General features: G+C 40.7%; 4 protein-coding genes across 5 annotated transcripts; 1 reads left to right on the top strand and 3 right to left on the bottom strand.

The window, feature by feature from the left end:
• The first annotated feature begins 918 nt into the window (after nucleotides 1-918).
• Nucleotides 919-2239, top strand: LOC132984160 (trypsin-3). Its single transcript, XM_061050848.1, has 5 exons — nucleotides 919-1058; nucleotides 1200-1356; nucleotides 1482-1735; nucleotides 1810-1946; nucleotides 2045-2239. The coding sequence occupies exons 1-5, from the start codon at nucleotides 1019-1021 to the stop codon at nucleotides 2192-2194; spliced, it is 738 nt and encodes a 245-aa protein (XP_060906831.1). The 5' UTR covers nucleotides 919-1018; the 3' UTR covers nucleotides 2195-2239.
• Nucleotides 2240-2538: 299 nt separating this feature from the next.
• On the bottom strand, nucleotides 2539-9325 carry si:dkeyp-84f3.9 (zinc finger protein 184). The gene is made up of 3 exons (XM_061050847.1): nucleotides 9051-9325; nucleotides 7552-7676; nucleotides 2539-7039 (listed from the first exon to the last, which is right to left on the bottom strand). The coding sequence occupies exons 1-3, from the start codon at nucleotides 9088-9090 to the stop codon at nucleotides 3755-3757; spliced, it is 3450 nt and encodes a 1149-aa protein (XP_060906830.1). The 5' UTR covers nucleotides 9091-9325; the 3' UTR covers nucleotides 2539-3754.
• A 1122-nt stretch (nucleotides 9326-10447) lies between these two features.
• LOC132984158 (uncharacterized) lies at nucleotides 10448-12846 on the bottom strand. Its single transcript, XM_061050846.1, has 2 exons — nucleotides 12642-12846; nucleotides 10448-12173 (listed from the first exon to the last, which is right to left on the bottom strand). Exon 2 carries the CDS (start codon nucleotides 12113-12115, stop codon nucleotides 10502-10504), a length of 1614 nt encoding a protein of 537 aa, XP_060906829.1. The 5' UTR covers nucleotides 12116-12173; nucleotides 12642-12846; the 3' UTR covers nucleotides 10448-10501.
• Nucleotides 12847-15522: 2676 nt separating this feature from the next.
• im:7147486 (zinc finger protein Xfin) lies at nucleotides 15523-21620 on the bottom strand. Of its 2 annotated transcripts, XM_061050843.1 has the most exons (3): nucleotides 21385-21620; nucleotides 19996-20057; nucleotides 15523-19097 (listed from the first exon to the last, which is right to left on the bottom strand). In XM_061050843.1, exon 3 carries the CDS (start codon nucleotides 19042-19044, stop codon nucleotides 16048-16050), a length of 2997 nt encoding a protein of 998 aa, XP_060906826.1. In that variant the 5' UTR covers nucleotides 19045-19097; nucleotides 19996-20057; nucleotides 21385-21620; the 3' UTR covers nucleotides 15523-16047. The 2 variants fall into 2 exon arrangements, with proteins under 2 accessions (XP_060906826.1, XP_060906827.1); XM_061050844.1 differs by lacking the exon at nucleotides 19996-20057.
• Nucleotides 21621-22227: the final 607 nt, after the last annotated feature.

Here is a 22227-nt window from a genome sequence, read left to right as displayed (position 1 = left end):
TTTCAATAACATGAGATGAGATGAGATGAGATGAGATTCAACTTTATTGTCATTACACATATACAAGTATAGAGTAACAAAATGAGGTTTGTCATCTCACCAGAAGTGCAAATAAGCAGAAAGTGCAAGAATCTGTGCTATGTACAAGTAATTACAAAATTTACAGATGTAGACTAAAAAAAAGTGAAATATTGGGTATATATGGCTGGATTAATGGGATGCTATAAATATAAATAAATGCTATAAATATAAGTATATTCTTAGGATTATAATATACAGATTAAGGTGCAGTGAGCATGCTATACTAGTTTACAGATAATATACAGAATATGGACATATATTGACATATATGATACCCCTTCTTGGACTCAACACCTATCATGTTTCTTCACGTTGTCAAAAAAAGGGATTAATGCACTCAAGCTTGGGTGTCCCACATGAGTCAGTGTCTCACATTATACTACTCAATCTATGTAACATATTTCATCCAAACTACAACATTATTTCCATCTGAACCAAGAGATTTTTAAGTGTGTTTGCTTATTCATAGGTGTTGATTTTAGCATAATGATAACTCTGTCTAACACTGGTTGGAGGGAAAAGCAATAAAAAAATGAAAAAATAATTCCAGTTGTTTCACGTCACAAACTTTTTTTTTATCAATAACTGACCATAGTTTAAAATTATAGATGTTTTAAAACATCACATAATATATGCATCCATGGGGGATAATGTTCCTGATTATTTGTACATTTTAACAATTTTACAGAAACAAATGCACCTGTGTTTCAGGGTTAATGCAAACACACGTGTTTCAGGTGTTGCTGGGACCAAAGGATGCATTATCAATAACTTGGCATGAGTCCTCCAGATGTGTTTTCACACACACAACTCAGCGAAAAAAAGGCTGAAAATGGAAATTTGTGTCCTTGGCTGATCAGATAACAGAGGGACACAGTGGGTTTAAAAGGGGCTTCAGGGCAGCTGAGTCGACACCGAGGCTCCTACAGGTACTACCATGAAGGCTTTCATTCTTTTGGCCCTCTGCGCAGTGGCATGTGAGTATGAGTTTACTTTGAGGGAAGTTTAAAAGTCTTTTTGTACATTCAAAGGGTATGAGTGGAAACTCATTTACTTTGACATGTCTCTGAATATTGCGTTCCTGCGAAGTTTATATTCTTTTAAACTCTTCATATCAGATGCTGCTCCCATTGAGGATGACAAGATTGTAGGAGGCTATGAGTGCAGAAAGAACTCTGTGCCCTACCAGGTCTCTCTGAACAGTGGCTACCACTTCTGTGGAGCTTCTCTGATCTCCAGCACCTGGGTGGTGTCTGCTGCTCACTGCTACAAGTCGTAAGTACAGATATTGAAACGTGATGTTCTGTTGCATTCATCTGCTGCTCCCCTGATTCTTTCTCTCTCTAACCCATGTGCGTTGTCACAGTTCTAAGATGCAATCTTCATGTCTATCTCTGCAGCCGCGTCCAGGTGCGTCTTGGTGAGCACAACATTGCCGTCAACGAGGGCACAGAGCAGTTCATCAACTCTGCCAAGGTCATCCGTCACCCCAACTACAGCAGCCGCAACCTGGACAATGACATCATGCTGATCAAGCTGAGCACCCCCGCCACCCTGAACAGCAACGTCCGCACTGTGTCCCTGCCCTCCAGCTGTGCCAGCTCTGGAACCCGCTGTCTCATCTCTGGATGGGGCAACATGAGCGGCTCTGGAAGTCAGTAAAATACTACAAGTCAATCTGAGAAATAGTTCTGGGAATGAGTTTGTTCATGTACTATCTTTTCATAGACAACTACCCTGATCGTCTGAGATGCCTTGATGTCCCCATCCTGAGCGACAGCACATGTAGGTCCTCTTACCCTGGACAGATCACCTACAACATGTTCTGTGCTGGATTCCTCAATGGAGGCAAGGACTCCTGCCAGGTACCAGCACAAACCTTCACCACTGCTTCTCAAGTGTTCAAATCAAACTTCAGAACATCTCTGCTTACATGTTATCCTCTCTGTGTGTGTCGTATCAGGGAGACTCTGGTGGCCCTGTGGTGTGCAATGGTCAGCTGCAGGGTGTGGTGTCTTGGGGTTACGGCTGTGCCCAGAGGAACAAGCCCGGAGTCTACGCCAAGGTCTGCAACTACAACTCCTGGATCCGCAACACCATGTCCTCCAACTAAAGACACTTCACAGTTATTTGTTTTACGAAAGGAAAAAAATAAAAATCAATAATACCTCACCTTCTTGTCCTATTGCCTGGCAGTACACCTTTGTACTCATTTGCATCATTTCAGATATGTTTTCTTCAACATCCTACCAGTAGATTTTGCGTGTATTAAATTGCGAGGATATGTCACTTTATTCAAAAATCATGTCTCTTGGTGATAATAGTGACAAGCGCGTCGAAGCCTCAGCATCACATTATCACTGGAAATATTTCTTCAGTTATCCTGAACAAAGAGTTGCATAGTCTATTTCCATGTAAGCAAGACATTTAGCCCTAAAAAAGACAAAAGTGATTACATTTCATACAAAATTGACCTTTATTGATTGAGGACAAACTAAAGCATCATATCATACATACATCATGTCATCAACTGTATACAACAGGAAAACATCTTTAATAATGTTCACAACTCCAACAAATCAAGTCAGACCCTTCAAGCTTGAGAATGTAGTTTTTCAATAGCAGTAAACAATAAATGATGTTCAACAACACTCCTGTAGCACTTCAAGAACATTCTGCATCACTTGATTTCAGCATTCACGTTACCTTTGGACAACAGAGACAACTTGTTAACAAAACGTGCGAGAGAAAAGCTGATATTGACTCAGATTGATTTCAGATACAATGAGATGATACATGCCATTGTTGGAGACCAGGAGAAAGTAATTCTTGAATAACAGTCTTTATGATTTAGAGTTTTATTTTAAAGATTGAAATTCAAATATTCAGTTATTTAAGTGATTGATGATACTACTTAGTGACAAAACAAGAATTTGTCTTTCTCTGCCCGGATGTCCAAACTCAATTGTTCACAGTATTGAGCAGATTTTAATCTCAACCTCCCGAGACTTTCTTCTTCACGATCAGTTGTTGAATGTATTTTTTCACCAACTTCAAAATAAAAAAATGCCATGAGCTAGACAGCAATGAGGACAAACAAGGGCTTGAATTGTTCGCTGTTTTTTTCAGGCAGAAGTATATTTCAGTCCATGATCAGTCATTTACAGTAAGATACATTTCTTTTTCAATTTCTTATTTGGGAGAAAAGTATGTAACATTGTCCCTGGGCTGACTCTAGCTTGGCATCAATGTGCTCAACATACAAAATGTTTCCATATCTCGATCACATAAAGTCAAGAGCCCCTTTGTTAATCCACATCAATCAAATCTAAAATGTACTCAGCCTGTCTGTTCTTTTGAATTGAAAGAAGCCTAGTTATAAAGATTAAGGAGCAACTGATGGCTTCTGTTTGAAGTTGAATAATGAAATGGATGAGTTTAGGCTTTCCTTACATTCAGTGTGCAATTTTGAGTCTGAAAACTGAGGCATGACGGATTGAACACATGATTGTGAGCAAACCATATCCTTTTTTTAAGTCATTTAAATGTCTCAAACTTTTTTTCAGGTATGAAACAAACAATGTTTATACTTTTTTCTCATGTATACAAGACCCTTGTGTTAATTTAAAATGTGACTAGATATTGGCTTGGTAAAGTATGAACATTTCAGTCATTACACCTGACATCGAGCATGCTGCAAATAATGTTGATAAAGGTCTGAAATGGCAGGATATGTGTTACCACAAACAGCACACTTAAAGCCATCCGACGAGCCTTCATTTGATATGCTGGGGTTGTGGGTCTGGTACCTTTTCACAGTTCTCAGGGGCGTAATGGGTTTTCCAAGTGCATTTTCGTCTGATCTGTCATGACAGGTTTCTCTTGATTGAATAGTTTTACCTGAATCAACACCCTGATTATGAACAGAGGAAACCATGTCCCCTCTGGGTGACTCTTGAATAACTGGGTCTGGATATTTAGAACAGGTGGTCAGAGGAGAGTGGTTGTTCTCATGTTCTGTATGTAAAACAATGTTGGTGTTAGTCGAGGGAGGTTTAAACACTTTCCTGCTCGACTGCGCGTGATCATTCATGGATAAATCAATGTCAGAGACCTTGTGCGTGTCTTGTGTTGAGGAATGGCAAATCTGGTGACTAAAGAGCAAATCCAGGGTCTTGAAGCTGCAGCTGCACTGCTCACACTGATAAGGCAGAGACACTTTCTTTGGTCTGACCTGAACCCACTGGAACTCCGGGTGATTGCTCATGTGTTGCTTGTATGTCTCCACAAACCGAAAGCCTTGCCCACACAAGGGACAAGTGAAGCGGCCGCGCCTATGTCGATGGATTCTCTGGTGATGCCACAGTTTCTTCCAGTTTTCTAGAGTCTTACCACAGCAGGCACAGGTGTAGCTTTGTGCCGGGGCGTGAGTGAGCATGTGGGCTCGGAGTCTGCCCATGTGTCTGAAGAGTCTCCCACAGCTTGGACATAAATACTTCCTGGGGTCAGAGCGGTTATCTAGTTTGTTTAACTTTGAAACAAGGTGTGAGTGATGGTGAGCAGGTATGATAGTTGACTGGAACGGTTTCTTTAAGTTAGCAGCGTATTTCTTGCGTTTTTTCTGTATTTCACTATTTGCAGCTATGAGTGTAGAAGCTGAAGGATGTCCAGAGGAACACCTGACTGCAGGCACTGCATACTGTACTGATGTCACCATCTCTTCCTCTTTTATCGCAGAGCTGGAGGCGCCTCTGCACAAACTGCGATGGGCATTGTACTCCGACAGCACACCAAACAGCTTGTCACAATACACGCAGCGATACAACTTTGCACCAGAGTGGGCTTTCATGTGGCTGTTGAACGCCTGCAGATGATTCGACACATTCTTGCAGATGTGGCACGTGTATGTAAGGGAAGGCCTTACGCGTCTGTCACTTCTTTCCTCTATACAAGTGTGATTTTTTGCATTACTGTAATGAGTGAAGGACTTCTCGCATCGTGTGCAGTTGTAACGCTTCACAGACCAGTGTGTCAGCTCGTGCACACGCAGGAAATAGGCCTGACCGAAAGCTTTGCCACAAATGTCACATTTATAAGGCTTCTCTCCCGTGTGGACACGCACATGTCTAAGGAGGGCAGACTGAAATGGGAATGTTTTGCCACAGTACTGACACGTCTTTTGTTCTCTCTTTTCTTTGGGGACTGGTACCTGGAGTCCAGGGCTGTTCTCATAGTCGGGCTCTCGGATGCTTTCTTCAGATTTGTCGTCGTCAGGCTCCAGGTGCAGCCTTTTTGCATGAGTATTTATATGTGTAGCATACTCAGCGAATGACAACTTGATCTGGCAGTATGGACACTTTCGATATAATTTATTCCTCATGTGCACCTTGAGGTGAAGATTTAAGTTAGAATTTTTGCTAAAACCTTTGCCACATTCTGTGCATTTGTACGGTCTCTCTCCTGTATGTATGCGTTGATGGATGACAAACTGAGACATAAATTTACAAATCTGCCCACAGTAACCACATTTATAAAGAGTTTTCCCCCCTCTTTTAGTGATGATTACATTTGGAATGGCATTCGAGTTAGCTTGCTTGTCCACCTCGCTAGAGTCTTCTTTTTCTTGAGGGGCTTCGCTGGCTTCGCTGGCTTCGCTGCCTTCACGGTTCTCTGCAAGCTCCGTTTTGGGTAACAAAACATTATTTATTCTCCTCCTTCTCTTGGCACCTTTTTTGCGTCTTAAGAACTTTCCCTGACTATTTGGACCCTCAGATTTAATGTTGGAGTAGGGATTGAGTCGGGTATTTGACTGTAGCACAGGAGTCAAACAATCCAGCTCTATCTCTGTGTTTTCAGTTTTCAATGCAGGGAGGCCCCCGATAGGTTTAGGTAATCGTTCAGAGGACGTTAAGACATCTGCGCTGGAGGGCCTGGTGTCCCGCAAGCTTGTGTTCTCTGTAGATTCAAGCATGCTGTTTGATTGTGACATCTGGATGCCACTCATGTCTGAAGGCTGTTTTATTTGATCACTGTGAGAGGGACCTACCAAGTTTCTACTGCTGAAACTCTCTAAGGGAATCACTTTGGACTCCGCTGATGGCTTGGTGGATGGCTGCAAATGTCTTTGTGGCTTTGCAGCTTCCTCTTGTTTTGTCTGCAGCTCTTGCCCTATCCCAGACTTCAGGGATACTTGTCTTCCATTTTCATCTGTATCAGTCTCATGTTGTTCAGTGTTTAATTTCACCTGCTTATCTGTCTCTTCCTTCTTCAAACAGCATGCGTCATTGCCCAACACCGCCGACGCCTCCTGGGAAACATCCAGTCTGGATACTTTGGATGGAACTTGCTGGTCAGCCAGTTCAGCCCCTCGTCTTTTAATATCTTGAAAGTTAAATGTATCGCTACTTTCTATGAGAGTCTCTTCAGTTTGCTTGGAGTCTTCCTTGATGTCAGACTCAGTCTTTCCATCCTGTGTCAAAGGCTGTTGTTCTCCTCTACTCCTCAGTATCCGTGCAGGAAAGCTTGTATTAATGACCCTTTTAACAGCAGCTTTAGGAACCTGTGTTGTGACAATTTTAACGTCAGTTTTTTTTGGCCTACCTCTTCTTCTTTTTGTAGTGCTGACCTCCTCATCTTGAACTGCACCAATATTCAAATTTTTTTTTTTACAAGGTCGCCCTCTTTTTTTGCGGACCTCCACAGGCTGTTCATAGCTGTGTGATGTAGAGCTACACACAGTCGCAGAGGTCATTTCAGAGTTAGCGTCTTTCCCTACCTTTGTTGATGTGTGCTTTTTGTATTGACAGTCTGTTCTGTCTTCTGTTTCACAGTTAACCAGGCTATCTGAGAGTCTTGACGAGTGGGACATGGGGGCAGGTTCAGTCAGTCCTGTTGCTTTCATTTCCTCCTCCCTGCTGGTGTCCAGGTCTTCTTCACTGCATATCTTGTCTTCAGGTATCTGTCGAGGGAAAGAATATGCATCTGTTTGTCAAAACATGGTAATGGTTTGCAGAACATATCTTCTTAAAATCATCAATAAAACTGTTAATGGCTTAAAAATTCACCTATGGTATTATCAGCTTTTAACTTAACTCTATTTAGTAAAGTCCAATTAATACATACTAATCAAACTAAATGTAAACATAGACATTGAATACAAATAGAAAACTCACATGTTGATGAATAAAGATATTTCTAAAATTAGAATAAAACAGTACAATTGAGTATGAGAAGTATTTTCAGCTTTAAGAGATAGTTCTTCTTTCATTTGTTTTACATAAGACCAACAAAATCATGAAAAATTAAGTCAACGCACACTTAAAGGTATGACGATATATTATATATTTTTAATATTCAGACACATAAGGACAGGGTTTCGATTTTTTACACAGAGAAATAATAATTTTCCATAGCAATCTACTCCACAAACTGAGTTATAGCAAATGTCTATTTGTCGTTTTCAAAACCTACCTGCTTGCAGTCAGGAGTGGCATGTATGGAGTTTTGCAGCTGGGATGTCACAGAGGATAACTCAGAGACTGTGTTTTGGTCACCGTGTCCTCTGCCGAAGGACATTTTACTCCCCATGTCCAGATCTGTGGATTAAACAGTGATAAAAGAACTCATTCATCACTGAGGTGGATTAGTACAGTAAAATGTAAGAACGTCACAATAGCTAGGCCTGGGAGGTAAAACTGTAATATAAATATAACAAATGATTCATAAATGTAAACTTATAATTAAACCAGAATACATATCAGGCTAAAAAGGGGCAACACCACAAACCTTTTCCACCATTTGCCTTTTCATTTGAAATAATTAATGATTTGACATTTATCATGAAAATGACCGATATCGACTGATATGACATTTTTTTAACACGATAAAATGTTTTATCATATTGCCCAGCCCTAGAAATAGCCACAACAGACTTATTGTTGCAGGTCTCCAAAAACAAATGTACAAAGAACATATCTATCACAGTTGTGATTGAACCTCCCGATGTGCTTATTTGTCACAATTACTTAAAAAGGTGGCTAACCTCGTTGTCATCCCAGGATATCCAGCAACTATTTGGGGGGGGGGGGCAACAACTTCTTTACATGAAAATATGATTTGAGAACACTAACATTTACAAACGATTAAATAACAGATTGTAGGCCAGTTTATTACTTGACTCAAAACTGAGCCAGACTCTAAATGAAAACAATAAAAACACTTTCAATGAACTCAAAATCAAACCTGCTTGAAAGAAAACAGCCATGAAGCAGATTTTGTGAAAGAGTGTGAAGTTAAACTGGTTAGTCTTTCCTATCTTTCACCACCTGACAGTAACAGAGTAAGTTCCCTTTTAAAACACATATTTGCTGAACTATAAGAAGGAAAGACATTTGACATACTCCATAAGAATATATACATTAAGTTTACTTGTACTTTTTGAGAAACCTCACAACTGTTTTATCTCCAGAATGACTCAGTTTGTTATAAACAGCATGAATACAACTTCTTAGCCTTTGACTGGTTCAGAACTTGAGGATAAAGCAATGGATAAAACATGTCCTTTGTGGTTTCTAATGTTGTCTTGTCTTTCATCTTCCTCTCAGGTATGAGTGTTTCTAATGAAAAGGAAACACATGGATTGTGTTTGTGGTTACCTATCGACACACATACACACACTGAACCTAAAATCTGTCTTTACGGGTCACTAAACATTTATTTCAAACAGCAGTGACGGACAGGACAGCCACAGCATTCAGTAATTAAAAGATAACAGCATGCCAAACAATGAAGGCGTTATCTCTGCTAGGCCAAATGGCTACCTCTTGTTATTTCACATTACAGGCCACACGAACTGAGCCGTGAACTACCATGTCAATCCACTTTATTTAATGATATAACCGCTTTTACTTGTTACTTCTCAATCTTGGCTGCGAAATAAGATAGGTGGTAGTGAACAAAAACCTGCTTGCCTGCGTGGGAGAGAGACAACACTGGTCTCCGCGTAGCCATGCACTGACCGCTGTTCAACTAGCGAGCTAGCACTGGCTAGCTCGAGGCTAACATCTGCTATGCTGTTGCTTGACACTTTTTAAAACATTGGTCTGTGCGCTTTGATTTTTTTTTTTTTGTGAGGATCTGGTTTTCTCCTTTTTTTCAGGGCAGTTTGCAGTAGTGAGCCACTCGATATCCAAGTACAAAGCAACCCGAAAAAAAAAATGTCAATCACGCCGAGCAAGCGCACATATTGGGTGGATACTTCAAGCGCTGTGGAGCATTTTGGAATATTTGATTTCAACTTCTCACTATTGAATTGTAAGATTCAGTGTTACTCAGTGTCGATCAGTTCAAGTCATGACATTAACCACTAACAATTATATTTGTCCAAATATGTTGTTTATCCTACCTTAAGGTGAAAACTTTTTACTCCTTCCAAGAAAACAAGCTTCCAAACAGCACTTGAACGCAGCATCCATTCTTTTGGATGTATTTACCTCATCAAAAATGGACGCACAACATCCTTTTCTATGAAATAGGTCCCTCTGCTGGACTAAAGGATATTGCTTGCAACTGTAACAAAATTGAACAATTCGTATTTTCCTAATTCCACCACACCTAACACCCTACAATAAAGAGCAATAAATAGAGGACCTCATGACCTTGATACAAAAATGCAGTTTTATGTTAATCAGACTCAAACCATCAGATCAGAAAAATTATTTTCTTAAGCTGCAATGACATTGTTATATGAACTACCAACAATTAAATATAAACAGTGACCTAATGTTAAAATCACTGTACATTGTCTATGTATCTAGTGATAAACCTTTTATAAATTGTACTTGCTGCCGATTACACAAGGCTCTTCATTTCCAACAAAGGTCAAACACATTGTCAGTTTAAAAATATAGTTTAATACAACATACTGTATTCTATAAGTGTGACAAAGCTGGTAAGAACACTGGGTATTATGGTAAATTCCAACAGCCTCACAAAACATTCTGATCATACTAGGGTATATTTAAAAACATATTTAAAAAACACAAAACAACTATTCAGCTGTAACTGCTTATCCCAGCACGGGTAAACCATGAACATACATTTTCATCATATAATCAACTGTTACATCTTCTAAGATCATTGCAGTACAACCACCATCGACCATTGGGAAGGATATATTTAAATGTTTACTGACAAAAAATAAATCCAGCTTAATAAAGATGCATGTTTGAAGTCACTTTTTGTTATAATTGTCTTTATCTTGTAACGTAGTGCGGAGAAAGCCAGGAAGCAGTGTAATGCTGTGCCATTAACCTGATCAGTTAAGATGCTTCAACCAGAAGCTGCCGTCTTTTTGCACTTGGTCCTATTTTTATTTTTTTTAATTGACATGCACGGTTGATGGGCCTCTCCACTCAGCTAATCAGGTCTTAATAGGAACAGATGAGGTGACTTGGTAAATCATCTCAGCAGGTTTGTCTGGACCCTTTTCCACGATATAGCAGTCATCATCATCCATATCCACTTCGGTTCCGCCGTTCACAGGAGCCACCCCCTGCGCCTTTTCTAGATTGACAGACATGACTTGGTGTATCTTAATGTTGCCGGATGCTGGAACCCCGAGTATTATCTCACCATTCATCTGAACCGGATGTTGGCCTGCCACTGGTGTCCCCATCTTAAATTTGTGGTTCTTCCTGCTACCTCGCAGTGCCATGAACTCCTGCGCTTTGACACACTTGTGCCTCTGTAGGAGCTGAGGAGTTTCAAAGGGAACATAACAGACTCGACATGTGAATTCATTTGGTCTTGAGGATGCCTGCGTGGGTCTACTTTGTAAACTAAATAAGACCGTTGGGGGCCTCTTGGTCTGTCCAGAGGGGGTCACAAGACGCCCTTGGCTGCCTTTGATGGATGCACTAGGATTTCCGTTGTAGGTCTTGTGTGGCAGGGAGACGAATGGTTTGTTTGGATTTGTATTCTGTCTCCTAAACTGCTGCGATGGAGAGACATGAAGCCCCTGGTTGCTTTGATTGTATGTTCTGATATTCAAGTTTTTCAACTGAAGGGTTGAATTGCCAAGGGTTGTCTGACTTCCATTGCTGCCTGCACTGGGATTCTGGCTTTTTAAATTTAGGAATGAAGTGACCTCTGGCTCCTGAGGAGGACGAGGAGCCAGATTCAGACTCCTGACAGGCCCTGCTTCATTTGGCACCTTGTAACCTGCCGGTCTTGCAGTAATGAGTTTGAATTTGGTAGTATTGCTAGGTGCGTTACAAACATGGAAGCGAGGCACTATCTTTTTGCTGGAGAGCAGCAGCCCACATCCTATACAGCCTGAAACTTTAAATAGAGCATGCGAACTGTGATGGGATATAAGGGCCGTCTTTGAAGTAAAACACTGCCCACATTTACTGCAGGAGAACATTCTTTTCTTGCTAAACGTGCGTACTGTTTGCAACAACACTACTGGCTGGTAAATTGTCCAAAGATCCACTGTCGGTGCACCTACGCCAGCAAAAATATTCTTCATGTCTGATGTTGAAGAGACAGGATTTTGGAGCATAGTTGCCTCTGACATTGAAGGGTACAACTCAGGCACTTGTGACGTCAGCGCAGACTGCATGGGAACTTGAGGCATAAGAGCTGAAGTCATGGGTACCTGCTTCACTGGCAAAGAAATTGATGGCATGTTTCCTAATTTAGGTGCTTTCCAAACAACTTCACCCGTCTGTAATCTCTTCAGCTGTGCTTCCTCTGCAATGCGCTTCTCGTTCCTGCGCTTCCTTATTGTTTCATGATCAAGCACTTGGTGTCCTGGTTCATGTGTAGTACTGTGCTCCAGCATGTCATGGTATTCAGTAAACTCGGTTCCGCAGGAGCAAATGTGACTTGCAGCAGAACACATGTGTTCCTCAAGGCATCTTCGATCTGCAAATATCTGCTCACAGCTGAAACAAAACCGCCCGGCGTTCTTCAACTCTTGTCCTAAACCATCCTCCAGGATGTTGTGCAGTTTTTGCCTCCCTCTCTCCATGTTCACGTTGGACACGGATGTGTTCACTGTTGAAACGGAGCAGACTTAGGCACCTAACCTGTTATAAGACAAATATTTTAAATCAAACAGGGCATCAGTAAATTAACAAAATACTGAATATATCATACTGTATTTATATGACTAGAAAGAACTTATCGTGCTAAATGCTACTTAATGCTACATACAAAAATGAAATGCTTTCTAGGGTAAGCACTGACAGCTGCACTAACTAAAAGTCATAAATAATATCTAAACATTTTCAGAGTATTTGCTGCTGTTTGAATGTGAACACAACATCTGAACTCTATACAGATATAAAACATGTTCCCTGTCGACACACCATATACAATCATTCAGGCTTTACGTTTTTATGTTAACTATTAAAACTGAATATCTGTATGACTATGTAGGAGAGTTACCTTTTATTCTTTTATTGTCATTTTGTTGAAAGGCGCGCTTGCCTTGCTATTAGCCTACAATGCTATCGATAGCCTCTGCTAGCTAACGTAATGTAAAGATGGCTTACCTTCACATTAAATTACTTCAAATTCAGCTGTCTCGGTAGTCGGGTATACGGCTGAAACAATCCACCGATAGCGTGTCGATCGTCTTTTTCAGACATTCACACACTGGAAGCCGGTGTTTAATAATAGCAGATAGCCTGTTAGCCACATAAAACCAGAGGAGGAAGTGTCCACCCTCTTCTTCTGTGTATGGCGCGCTTTGACAGGCAGAAGAAGTCGTGTAGTGTTCTCCTACTCTATGCTGACACCTACCGACTGGAGGTCCTCTTAATACTACCTGGATCCAAATGTTTTGTTTGGCTGTTCACATAACTTCAGATCTGTGGGAATCTAATATCAGAATTGGATCAAAATCGTTTTTTTTAATTGCCAAGTACATTTACATTTTGTCTTGGTGTAGCCTATTTGTTGCAGATCCTACTTCAAGCCTAGTCTGAACCAATCAGGCCACACCTGCAGCAGGCCATGCTCACTCCTGTTGTTTGCTTCACACTGCCTGACAGGCTGCTGACAATTCTATTGTGACTCTGATAGATGCATTATTTAAGTGAGTACTTGATGTGTAAATATATGATTTTGTGCATTTATGAGATTGTTTAGTTAGTACATAATTTGATTTATTGGTGTGGCCCTGATTATTGTTTTCCTTTTTCTTTAAGAGTTAAATCATCTGACTACTATGCCTGTCACAAGTGGAATGAAGTTTGTTGAGAAATAAAGCATGAAGAAACTCTCCTCTGGTCCCTGCACTTTAATTGGTGTACCACTGCAGAAGCTCTAGTTTTGAACTGGTTTTACATACACTTTCTACACTATTGGTGCAAAAAAAACAGTAAACAAAGGAAATAAGGCAAACATAGCAAGAACTTAAATAATAAAATATGAAAGCAATTACAATATAAAATATACAATTTAAAATATAAGAAACACAAAATGTGCAATGGAGGATCTGTGCAGTTGACAATGAAACAAATCTGGAAGTGGGCAAAATGTTATTTGAAAGGATCAGATTTCTTGTGACCTGTGTTGTTTCACATTGTCATAAATAAACCAATTGTGAGTCATATAGGAGCATTAAAAAAAATCAGATTAAGGTGAATTTTACTTGCAGTGTGAATGCAGCTGTATGCAGTCCACTGCAAGCCTTAATGATTCATTCCAATTTTTGGCTCTGATTTGATTGTATAGTTTGGATGTTCACATGACTTTTAAAAGTCTGCTCTGTATTAGATTCCTGTGTGAACTGGTCATGGCCCTGAAGTGACCCACATACATTAAAACAACCACAAACACCTCACACGCAGCACAGGAGAGAGATTATTACACAATAGGAAAAACTGATGTTCATCAACCACTTGCAGAGGGCCGACCTTTACAGGTATTAAGGTAACTTTGTTTCTAAAAAAAAAAAAATGGTTCACTTATTAGGACACATCACCATGGTTATTAATGCTGTTCAGATAATGTTCAAAATAATAAAACAACCTGTATGAAACTCAGTTTACTATCTAATTAGATCTCTTGAGAGGGGAAGAGAGAGACCAACACATTCTTTTAGTTTCCTGTTATTGATTCTTTGGTTGTCATCCTACAAGATAGCCTGAAAAACTGAAGCCTTCTACTTTTTGTACATATAAGATTTCAAATTAGTGTAGTTACTGCTTTCCAACATTTTAAAATATTAAGCATACCCCACTGTATTTTAAACTTTTAGACATGCCACATATGACTAAATAACAAATTCAAGGAGAGAAAAGGGTTAATATAGATCTATTGTGCATTAAGTGACATAAGCATTGATTTGCACATTCACAATCAGTAGGTTTTTATTTACTGCTCTTCCTGCATGTGTCGCAGCAGCTGTGGGTTTTTTTTGGGATTATGTGTTTATCTTTTTCATATTGTTTAATATCATAGTTTTCTCTGAGTTCAATATGATCTGCGGACGGTAGACATGTCCATGATTGTGAAAGCCTGCGTTTGTTGAACAATGGGTTTGTTACGTGAGCTTGACTGGTAACTCTTGACCTTGGAAATCAAGAGATCAAGATCAAAACAATCCTCAGTCTGATCACAAGCAAGCTAGTGGCCTCTAAACACCAGGATCCCCTAGAGGTAAAGCAAGACATCTTGCATTTCAGCTGTGTGCACTTTGGAAGAGTAAATAGGATTATTTGTGATCAACCTACTGGTGTTAATTATGGTGAACATACTGGCTTCCACCACTCGAATCCACCCTTACCGTCATCTGGTCCATGCTACCACTGCCAAGGATGAGGGGATTCCACTGAAAGGGTTCCTCCAGGATCCTGACATGTGCAGGAGAGATGATGGACAACTACCAAGGCATCATCACAAAGGCCCGATCCCCCAACTGACATCCACTTTTTTTTTTTTTAAATCTTCACATCTGACTCATGAACGCATTACATTTTTAGACTCTGCATTATTCATTATTCTATGGACATTTAAACACCCCTGAATCAATATCATGTTACAGCATGTTATTAGTTGGACTCCACAGAAGTCCTTGTATGTGAATAACTACTTGGTATAATATCTATGTATCTATCTATCTATCTAGCCTGGCTGTAGCATTATTACCATAAGTACTGAGCTGCTATCTTATTAATAATCTAGCCTCAACAGAAATTAGCTTGCATTATCCCGTACATAACCAAAAAGTAAATGCACCCCACTACATCTCAATAAAAAAACACTTAACTCTTATTAACATAAAATAAATGTCAACAATTTGTATCTGGTATACTCAATGGGTACTCTAAATACACCACATTATCATCAATAGTGGAACAAAGACCCAGTTATAAAATGTATTAATTCAGTTTACAGATTTCATATTACGCACACTCTTCACTACAATTTATTTTACTTCAGGTTTCATTTATGATTGACTTAACACTTGGTCAATTTTGATAGCGATATTAAAATATGTTCTAAATAATCTCAATAGTGTTTCTCTATGACAACATTTTTGCCATTTGACAAAACAAAACTTTTTTTTTTTTTTTACACACTAGTATCTTTATTAACACCACAAACAACAAGCTACATCACATTCTTGTGATAAAGTTTGATTACCAAACACTCATTTACACACTAAGTAGGCTGTGCGATAAAATTAAGTTGATTAAACAAAATGTACATTGTAGCAAAGCTTTCTTTATACTGTGAAGCTACTAAAACACTCGTAGAGTTGAATTTTAAAAAGTCTTAAAAAATGGCTGTACAATGTCATCATCTCCGGACAGTAGGAAAAAAATAATCAACAAACAAAAAAACTAAATTAGAAATGAGCCTATGGGAAGAGCATAGCATAATAACATTTCATTTTTTTTCCTCAATGCACAACCTTCAGGTTAAGGTTTTTGAAAAGATGAAATGACATTAAGAAGCTAGTTGTTCTTGTGGTTTTCGATTAGTGTCTCCAGCCATGATGCGATGAATCCTTCTGCGATGGTTTTTCAGTGACTTTAGGCTTGGATATGTACCCTGGCAAACATCACAACGATATGATTCAGACTGTTTGTGGGTAAGCAGGTGTTTCTGCAAACTTTCTACAGTGCCAAACCAGCGAAGGCAAACAGGGCAACGCACAGGCTTTATGGACGGCTTTATGGGCGGCTTGCAAGCCCCGCTCCTCTGGTGAAACAAAAGACTGATTGTGTTTGGGAAGTCAGAGTTGCAATGTGAACAGTGATAGGTTTTGGGCAGGTTTAGGGACGGGTTCGTAGCTCGCGCACCTTTGCATCGATTCCAGGTTAAATGCCTTCGAAGGGAACAACGAGTGGCAAAGGTGTTGCCACATCGTGTGCAAACAAGCCGTTGCTGTTTTAAGGATGGATTTGGATGCTGCACTGCTTTGACAGTTTGCTTTGGTGCAGGCTGATGCACTGAGGGAGGTGACTGCTGTGGAGGCCTCTGTTGCTGAAATCGAAGCAGAAGAGGTTGTGATCTTTGTGGCTGTAATCCTTTCAGCAGTTGGTGATGAGGATGCATATGAATCTGCAAATGTACTTCATAGTCTGCCCAAGAGCTGACAGTCTCTCCACAAGATGGACATGTGTATGATTCCTGTGCATGCTTCTGCAAATGCTCTAGGAGAAGCCGAGGTGACGTAAATCCAACACCACACTCGCATGTCACTCTCCTTGGAAGTACTGAGGGCAATGACATAATACCCCAGTTGCCTCCATCATCCGCCTGGGTTTGACTGTCTGCTGCATGGCCTGTTGCACTCTGTTGAACAGTCCCGTCTACAGCATTTGATATTGTTCGTTGCAACTGGCACTTCTTTCTGTGAACCATCATGTTATCTTTGCGGTTAAAGACCCTGCCACAAACAAAACAAGGAAACATCGGTCTATTGTTGTTGGAATTTGGTTGCTTGGCACCCTGAGGACCACCCTGTGCTACAACACTTAGTCCCCGTGGCCTAAACCCACACAGCCGTAGATGGCGCCTCAAAGTAGCAGGCCGACTGTAGGTTTTCTGGCACCTGGTACAAGGGTAACGTTTTACACCATCTCTGACAAAATAGCGTAGGCTAGGGGTTGCTGTCTCTGCGTGTTGGACTAACGGAGATTTCTTCCCCTCAGCACCTTTATCAGCTTTCTCTGCAGGGCTAAGAACCTCCATTTCATCATCCAGGGGCATTGTCCACTGCTCTTCATCACTGCCTTCTTTATCACCTGCTGATGAATCCCAGCAACCCTTTCCTTCTTCTTTCTGTTGCAAAACTCCACACAAAGCAGCATCCTTACTCAGCTCCATCATAGAAGATTTGGGATAAAATGGGGAAAAGCTCTTTGCTGGATGAGCCCAGGCCAGCTGTGAAACTGCAGACTGATCGGAATCTGGAGAGGTAAACTCTACCTTGATATGACTATTGACTTCAGTGCCCACAGCAACACTCTTGGCAATTTGAGCTCCAGCAATAAACTCGTCTGTTTTGACCTTACTGTTTGATCTAAGTATTAGCATTTTCTGATCAGGGGAATTGGCCAGTCCAGGGGGCGCTGACCTCGGGCCCTGGCACTTGTGCATTTTTAAGTTCCATCTCCGTGCATAGCTGTGCTTGCACAACGGACAAAAGAACACTTTTCTTGCATTGTTTTGACTATGGAATGGCATTATTTTAGGAGAAATTGCTGACTTGTTTTTGAAAGAGCTTGACAGCTGTGTCTTGTTTCCCACTTGGGGGCATACATGATTGTCATTTAACGGTACACGCCCAATGATCAGTTGTTTGCAGCGACGGCAACATTTAATCCTCTCTTTTTTGTGCAAGAAATGATGCTCTGTCAGTCTGTCCAAGTTTTGAAAGACCCTACGACAGCGGCCACATTGATATCTCCCATACATGCTATTATTGCCAGGGTCCTTAAGCTTTTGACGAGTTTCAAGTACCACAACAGGCGAGAAAGTCTTAGTCAGAGAGACAACTCGCTTTTTACTGGACTCAAGAACTTTGCTGATGGATGGAGCTTTTGTCTTTATACCAGGTGTTGAAAGCAGACGCCTCAACTGGGCAATTGAAAGATCATTTACTGGGGAATCCTCAGTTTTTGCTCCTGGTGTTACGTCAACTTGGACCACTTCTTCCTTTGGGGTTACAGTGTTATCAATCTCATTCGGGGGTTGAGAAGCTGGAGAACACTTCCTGTATGCTGACGCTAGCATCTTCATGAGGGCATTATTGTTGGGTAAACTCTCACTATTTTCAAAGGTATGCACTGAATTTGTTGTGTCCTGGAAATGCGTGTCCTCTACAGTGTCTGGCATTTGCTCTGATTTGGCTGACATGTTCTCAAGTAGTTTGTCACTTTCATCTTGTGGGGGTGTACACTGGCCTTGAGGAAGGGTTACTATGGCAATACCATCTTCCAAGCTTACATCTTCTTTACTGTGTGTTAATGGGGATAGTTCAACAGCTGGGGGCCTTGAGGTAGAAGGACAACTAAGGACCAAATCATTTTGGTTGGTCAGAGATTTAGCACACCCAGTTCCAGAGAGAGTACTGCTATTATCGACGGGGGGCATTTGCTGTGGTTGAGAAACACAAGAAACATGAGATTGCTTATGCTCGAGCATAAGACTAAAGTCCTGAAATTCCTCTCCACAATCACAAATATAAAAAGAAGGTAAAGGGCTCTCAGGAATAAGTGTGGATGGACTTGGTTGCTCAGTGGATGAGTCTCTACTTGAAACCAGCGTTTCATGTGGGCTGCTGCTAGGCTGTGGAGGAGCAGGGGCCTTGGGGAGTTCACTCGCATGGGTTGCCTGATGTACTAGCAAGGAGGCCAATCCTGTGAAGGTGGCAGAACATGCCACACAACGAAACACTTTTGATGATGAAGTACTTCCCTGTAACCCGAGCATCATGGCAGCCAAACACACAAGGCAATCCAGGCGTTGATTTCATGCAATCGAGCTTCCTGTAAATCACACAAAACAAACAGAATGTCACGGTTTAACATTTACAAATAATATTTTTTCAATAATAGTCTTTCTAGTCGTTCTACCTAAGTAAACCGAAGACACTTTCCTCTAATTAAGTCTTAATGGTTTACCCTTTTCTGAACTTACATTTATATATATATTTTTTAAAGATTTATTTTTGGGCTTTTTGTGCCTTTAATGGAGAGATAGGACAGTGGAGAGAGTCGGAAACCAGGGAGAGAGAGAGTGGGGAACGACATGCGGGAGGGAGGCCACAGGCGGGATGCGAACCCAGGCCGCCCGCTTGAGACGACAGCCTCAATGCATGGGGCGCGCGCCCTAACCATTGCACCACCAGCGCGCCCAAACTTACATTTATATTGATGCAAAACAAATGAAATGTAAGTAAAGGAAAACTAGATTATTATTTTTTAAATATGGTCATTAAAGAAAGTCTCTCCCATATTCTTACTCCACAGAGCATCTAATGAATGCCCTTGATTGCAACATGAAGAGACAAAGAACTGCCTTCAAATCTATCAGGTCTTCTGCAGAAATGGGAACACCTCCAACAGCTACAGATTCATGCCCCATTTCCAACAGCTTTGTATAGCATGCTGTATATTTGCATCCCATCAATTGCAGAAGGCAAAGGTGATGCAGACCTGTGATATTGACTTTGAGAAAAGGGCTAAACCATGACAGTCTTACTGAGCTGGAACCCAATTTGAAGTCATGTTTGGTCCCAAATACAAGTTACCAGAAATCTGACATCCTTGTATGGAAGAAAACAAAGTTAATGTAACAGATGTTCAGGTCTAAATAAAGTAAACAAATAATTAATATGACACACACATCATCAGAGAGTCAGTGTGCTTTGCAAAATTTACTCACAAGGCACAAGGTCCTAGAGTCACTTTACTCAGTTGATTTTGTTGGAGTACCCCCAGCAGCAACTGTTCCAGGTAAAAAGAATACAATCAATAAATCAATGATGTTTTTCTATTGCATACGCCTCATGGAATCTCCATTAAATAAAAAAGCAACAATTTAGCATTTTTTTTGATTGCAAATAAATATTTGAATTCATTATTTTCTGACAACATCACAGCATTGCCAAACCAGGAACCTATTCACGGTGCTTGGACTGTTAAATGGTCTACCCGTCCAATATTTGCAGCATTTCAAAGTCTAGGAGTGTTGAAATGAATCGCTTCTACGATGCAACCCGGTGCGGATGTGAACGATTCTGCATTGATGCAGTGACAGAACATAATCGATTATTGCAAACTGACATTACTTGTGGATTTGACAGAAACAGCTGGACCTATAAGATTGATTTATTTTTTGGGTAAACAATGTTGATCAACAATCAGATTGACATTGTTTTCGAAGTCCTCTCAATAACAAAAAGGGGAATTCCTATTAATCTGCTTTCATCCAAGACGACTGCTTGTCTTTATGGATGAATAAGTAGCCATCATGTACACAATTATCCACAATAACCACCAAGTACAATCCTTTTTAATGTTCTAAGATCATTCTAGCAGTGTTATGTAGTTTTCATACTTGGGTAACAATTAAGCTACTACCACAATTTACCACTTCATGATCTCAGATTTTTCAAAATGTTGTAGCAGTCTGATGGCTGCTTGGCTCTATCTGAAGATGTTAATCATCCTGAGATGTTGGGTTGCTGTCTTTGTGTTTATTGACGTTTATACATGGGGGGGGGGGGGGGGGGGGGAGCTTTGGGTAATACATAAAAAGACCACAACATAATCTCTGACCTTTAATGCAAAGTTGACGGGGATTGAAGCCTTATAGCACCTTACTTTATCCGACTGAGAAAATGAAGACAAGCTCAACAAGCCTCCAAATTGAGGTGAACATAAACAAAACAACACAGAGAGGACCATTGCTCTCAACACAACATATCTGGGGTGCAGCGCTAGTATTGTTAGCTTGCTATTGCTGATGAGCATACTAAAGTTGTTTTCCAAAAGGCGTTACTGTTAAACGCATAAAGCATTACAGTTTGAATGACTTACACGTGTATGCAAATAAGACTTTCACACGAATTGTATTAATGTGAAGCGTTTGAAGCTTTGCACCTCACATAAACAGACACAAACATCTCAGATGGGTTGCTAGTGCAAGCTAACCAGGGGGAGGTGGCCGACCACGTTCATGAAGAAGGCCGGAGAACTGAAAAACTGACATGGATATGTGGACCAGCTTCTGCACTACAATACTCAACCATCTTCATTTTCATGTACTTACCAACCACAGGAGCCAAGACCTTATCCCTCGAAGCGAAGCAATAATGGCTGGGCATGAAGAAGAAATGGCTCAACAGACATCTGGTCATGCAGAGACCATGAACTCTCAAGGGAAACGCTTTCGGTGCAGCTCTTCGGTGGAAAAAAAAAAAAAACGTGATACTCCGCCAAGAGGTTGAGCGGCGAGCTGAGAAGGTTGAGTGCTGCAGCTTCGATAGGCGCGGATCGGAAAGACACAAGAGGTTGTTCCGCGCATGCGCAGTCCACAGCCCACTACAGAAAGGAGAGTGAAGTGCCTACCGGTAGTTTTGCACCATGGCCTCTATGCGATTTGTCGCTGTGGCTGCAATTGAAATGGCAGAATGTGATTATTCTGGCTGAAAGAATTTGCGAATAGAAAAAAAAAAGTTAAAGCCAGACAAATGAGAGGACTTCATTTCCCAGCAATGGGTCCACGGTGCACAAATTCACTATAAATATCCATTTGATTCTAGTTTATCTTATGCATTGCATTTGTATTATTTATTAGGCCCTATTGCACTTTTGGGCTTGACTAGAAGTTAATACAGTATGACTAGTGTCACCTCAAGGGCTGCAAGCACACAGTATCCACCTTTAATACAGCCTGTTCAAAACGTATGGTTACACTGTTATACAGCTTTACTGTTGTACATGAATCCTACAGTGGAAGCAGTAACAGGTGGAAATGTTTGTGTAGATGATGGAACCAGCAGGACACAACAAGACCATGTGCACGTAAAGCTGAAGCTGTACGTAAACATGCTGTCCCTAAGCCAATCTAAGTTCTTGGTAAATTTCAAGTCAATAATTGAGGACCTGAGTA

Source organism: Labrus mixtus, chromosome 11 (assembly GCF_963584025.1).
Source record: "Labrus mixtus chromosome 11, fLabMix1.1, whole genome shotgun sequence".
Classification (NCBI taxonomy): domain Eukaryota; kingdom Metazoa; phylum Chordata; class Actinopteri; order Labriformes; family Labridae; genus Labrus; species Labrus mixtus.
Note: the sequence above shows the minus strand (reverse complement) of the source record. Positions and strands in the feature narration are given on the sequence as shown.

Coding starts and splice junctions, on each gene's coding strand:
- LOC132984160 (XM_061050848.1), top strand. CDS start 1,019: ATGAAGGCTTTCATTCTTTTGGCCCTCTGCGCAGTGGCAT. Junction 1,059..1,199: donor GGCCCTCTGCGCAGTGGCAT/GTGAGTATGAGT, acceptor TCTTCATATCAG/ATGCTGCTCCCATTGAGGAT. Junction 1,357..1,481: donor GCTGCTCACTGCTACAAGTC/GTAAGTACAGAT, acceptor CTATCTCTGCAG/CCGCGTCCAGGTGCGTCTTG.
- im:7147486 (XM_061050843.1), bottom strand. CDS start 19,044: ATGATGCTCGGGTTACAGGGAAGTACTTCATCATCAAAAGTGTTTCGT.
- si:dkeyp-84f3.9 (XM_061050847.1), bottom strand. CDS start 9,090: ATGGCTACGCGGAGACCAGTGTTGTCTCTCTCCCACGCAG. Junction 7,677..9,050: donor GTTGTCTCTCTCCCACGCAG/GCAAGCAGGTTT, acceptor TTTAATCCACAG/ATCTGGACATGGGGAGTAAA. Junction 7,040..7,551: donor CCACTCCTGACTGCAAGCAG/GTAGGTTTTGAA, acceptor TTCCCTCGACAG/ATACCTGAAGACAAGATATG.
- LOC132984158 (XM_061050846.1), bottom strand. CDS start 12,115: ATGGAGAGAGGGAGGCAAAAACTGCACAACATCCTGGAGGATGGTTTA.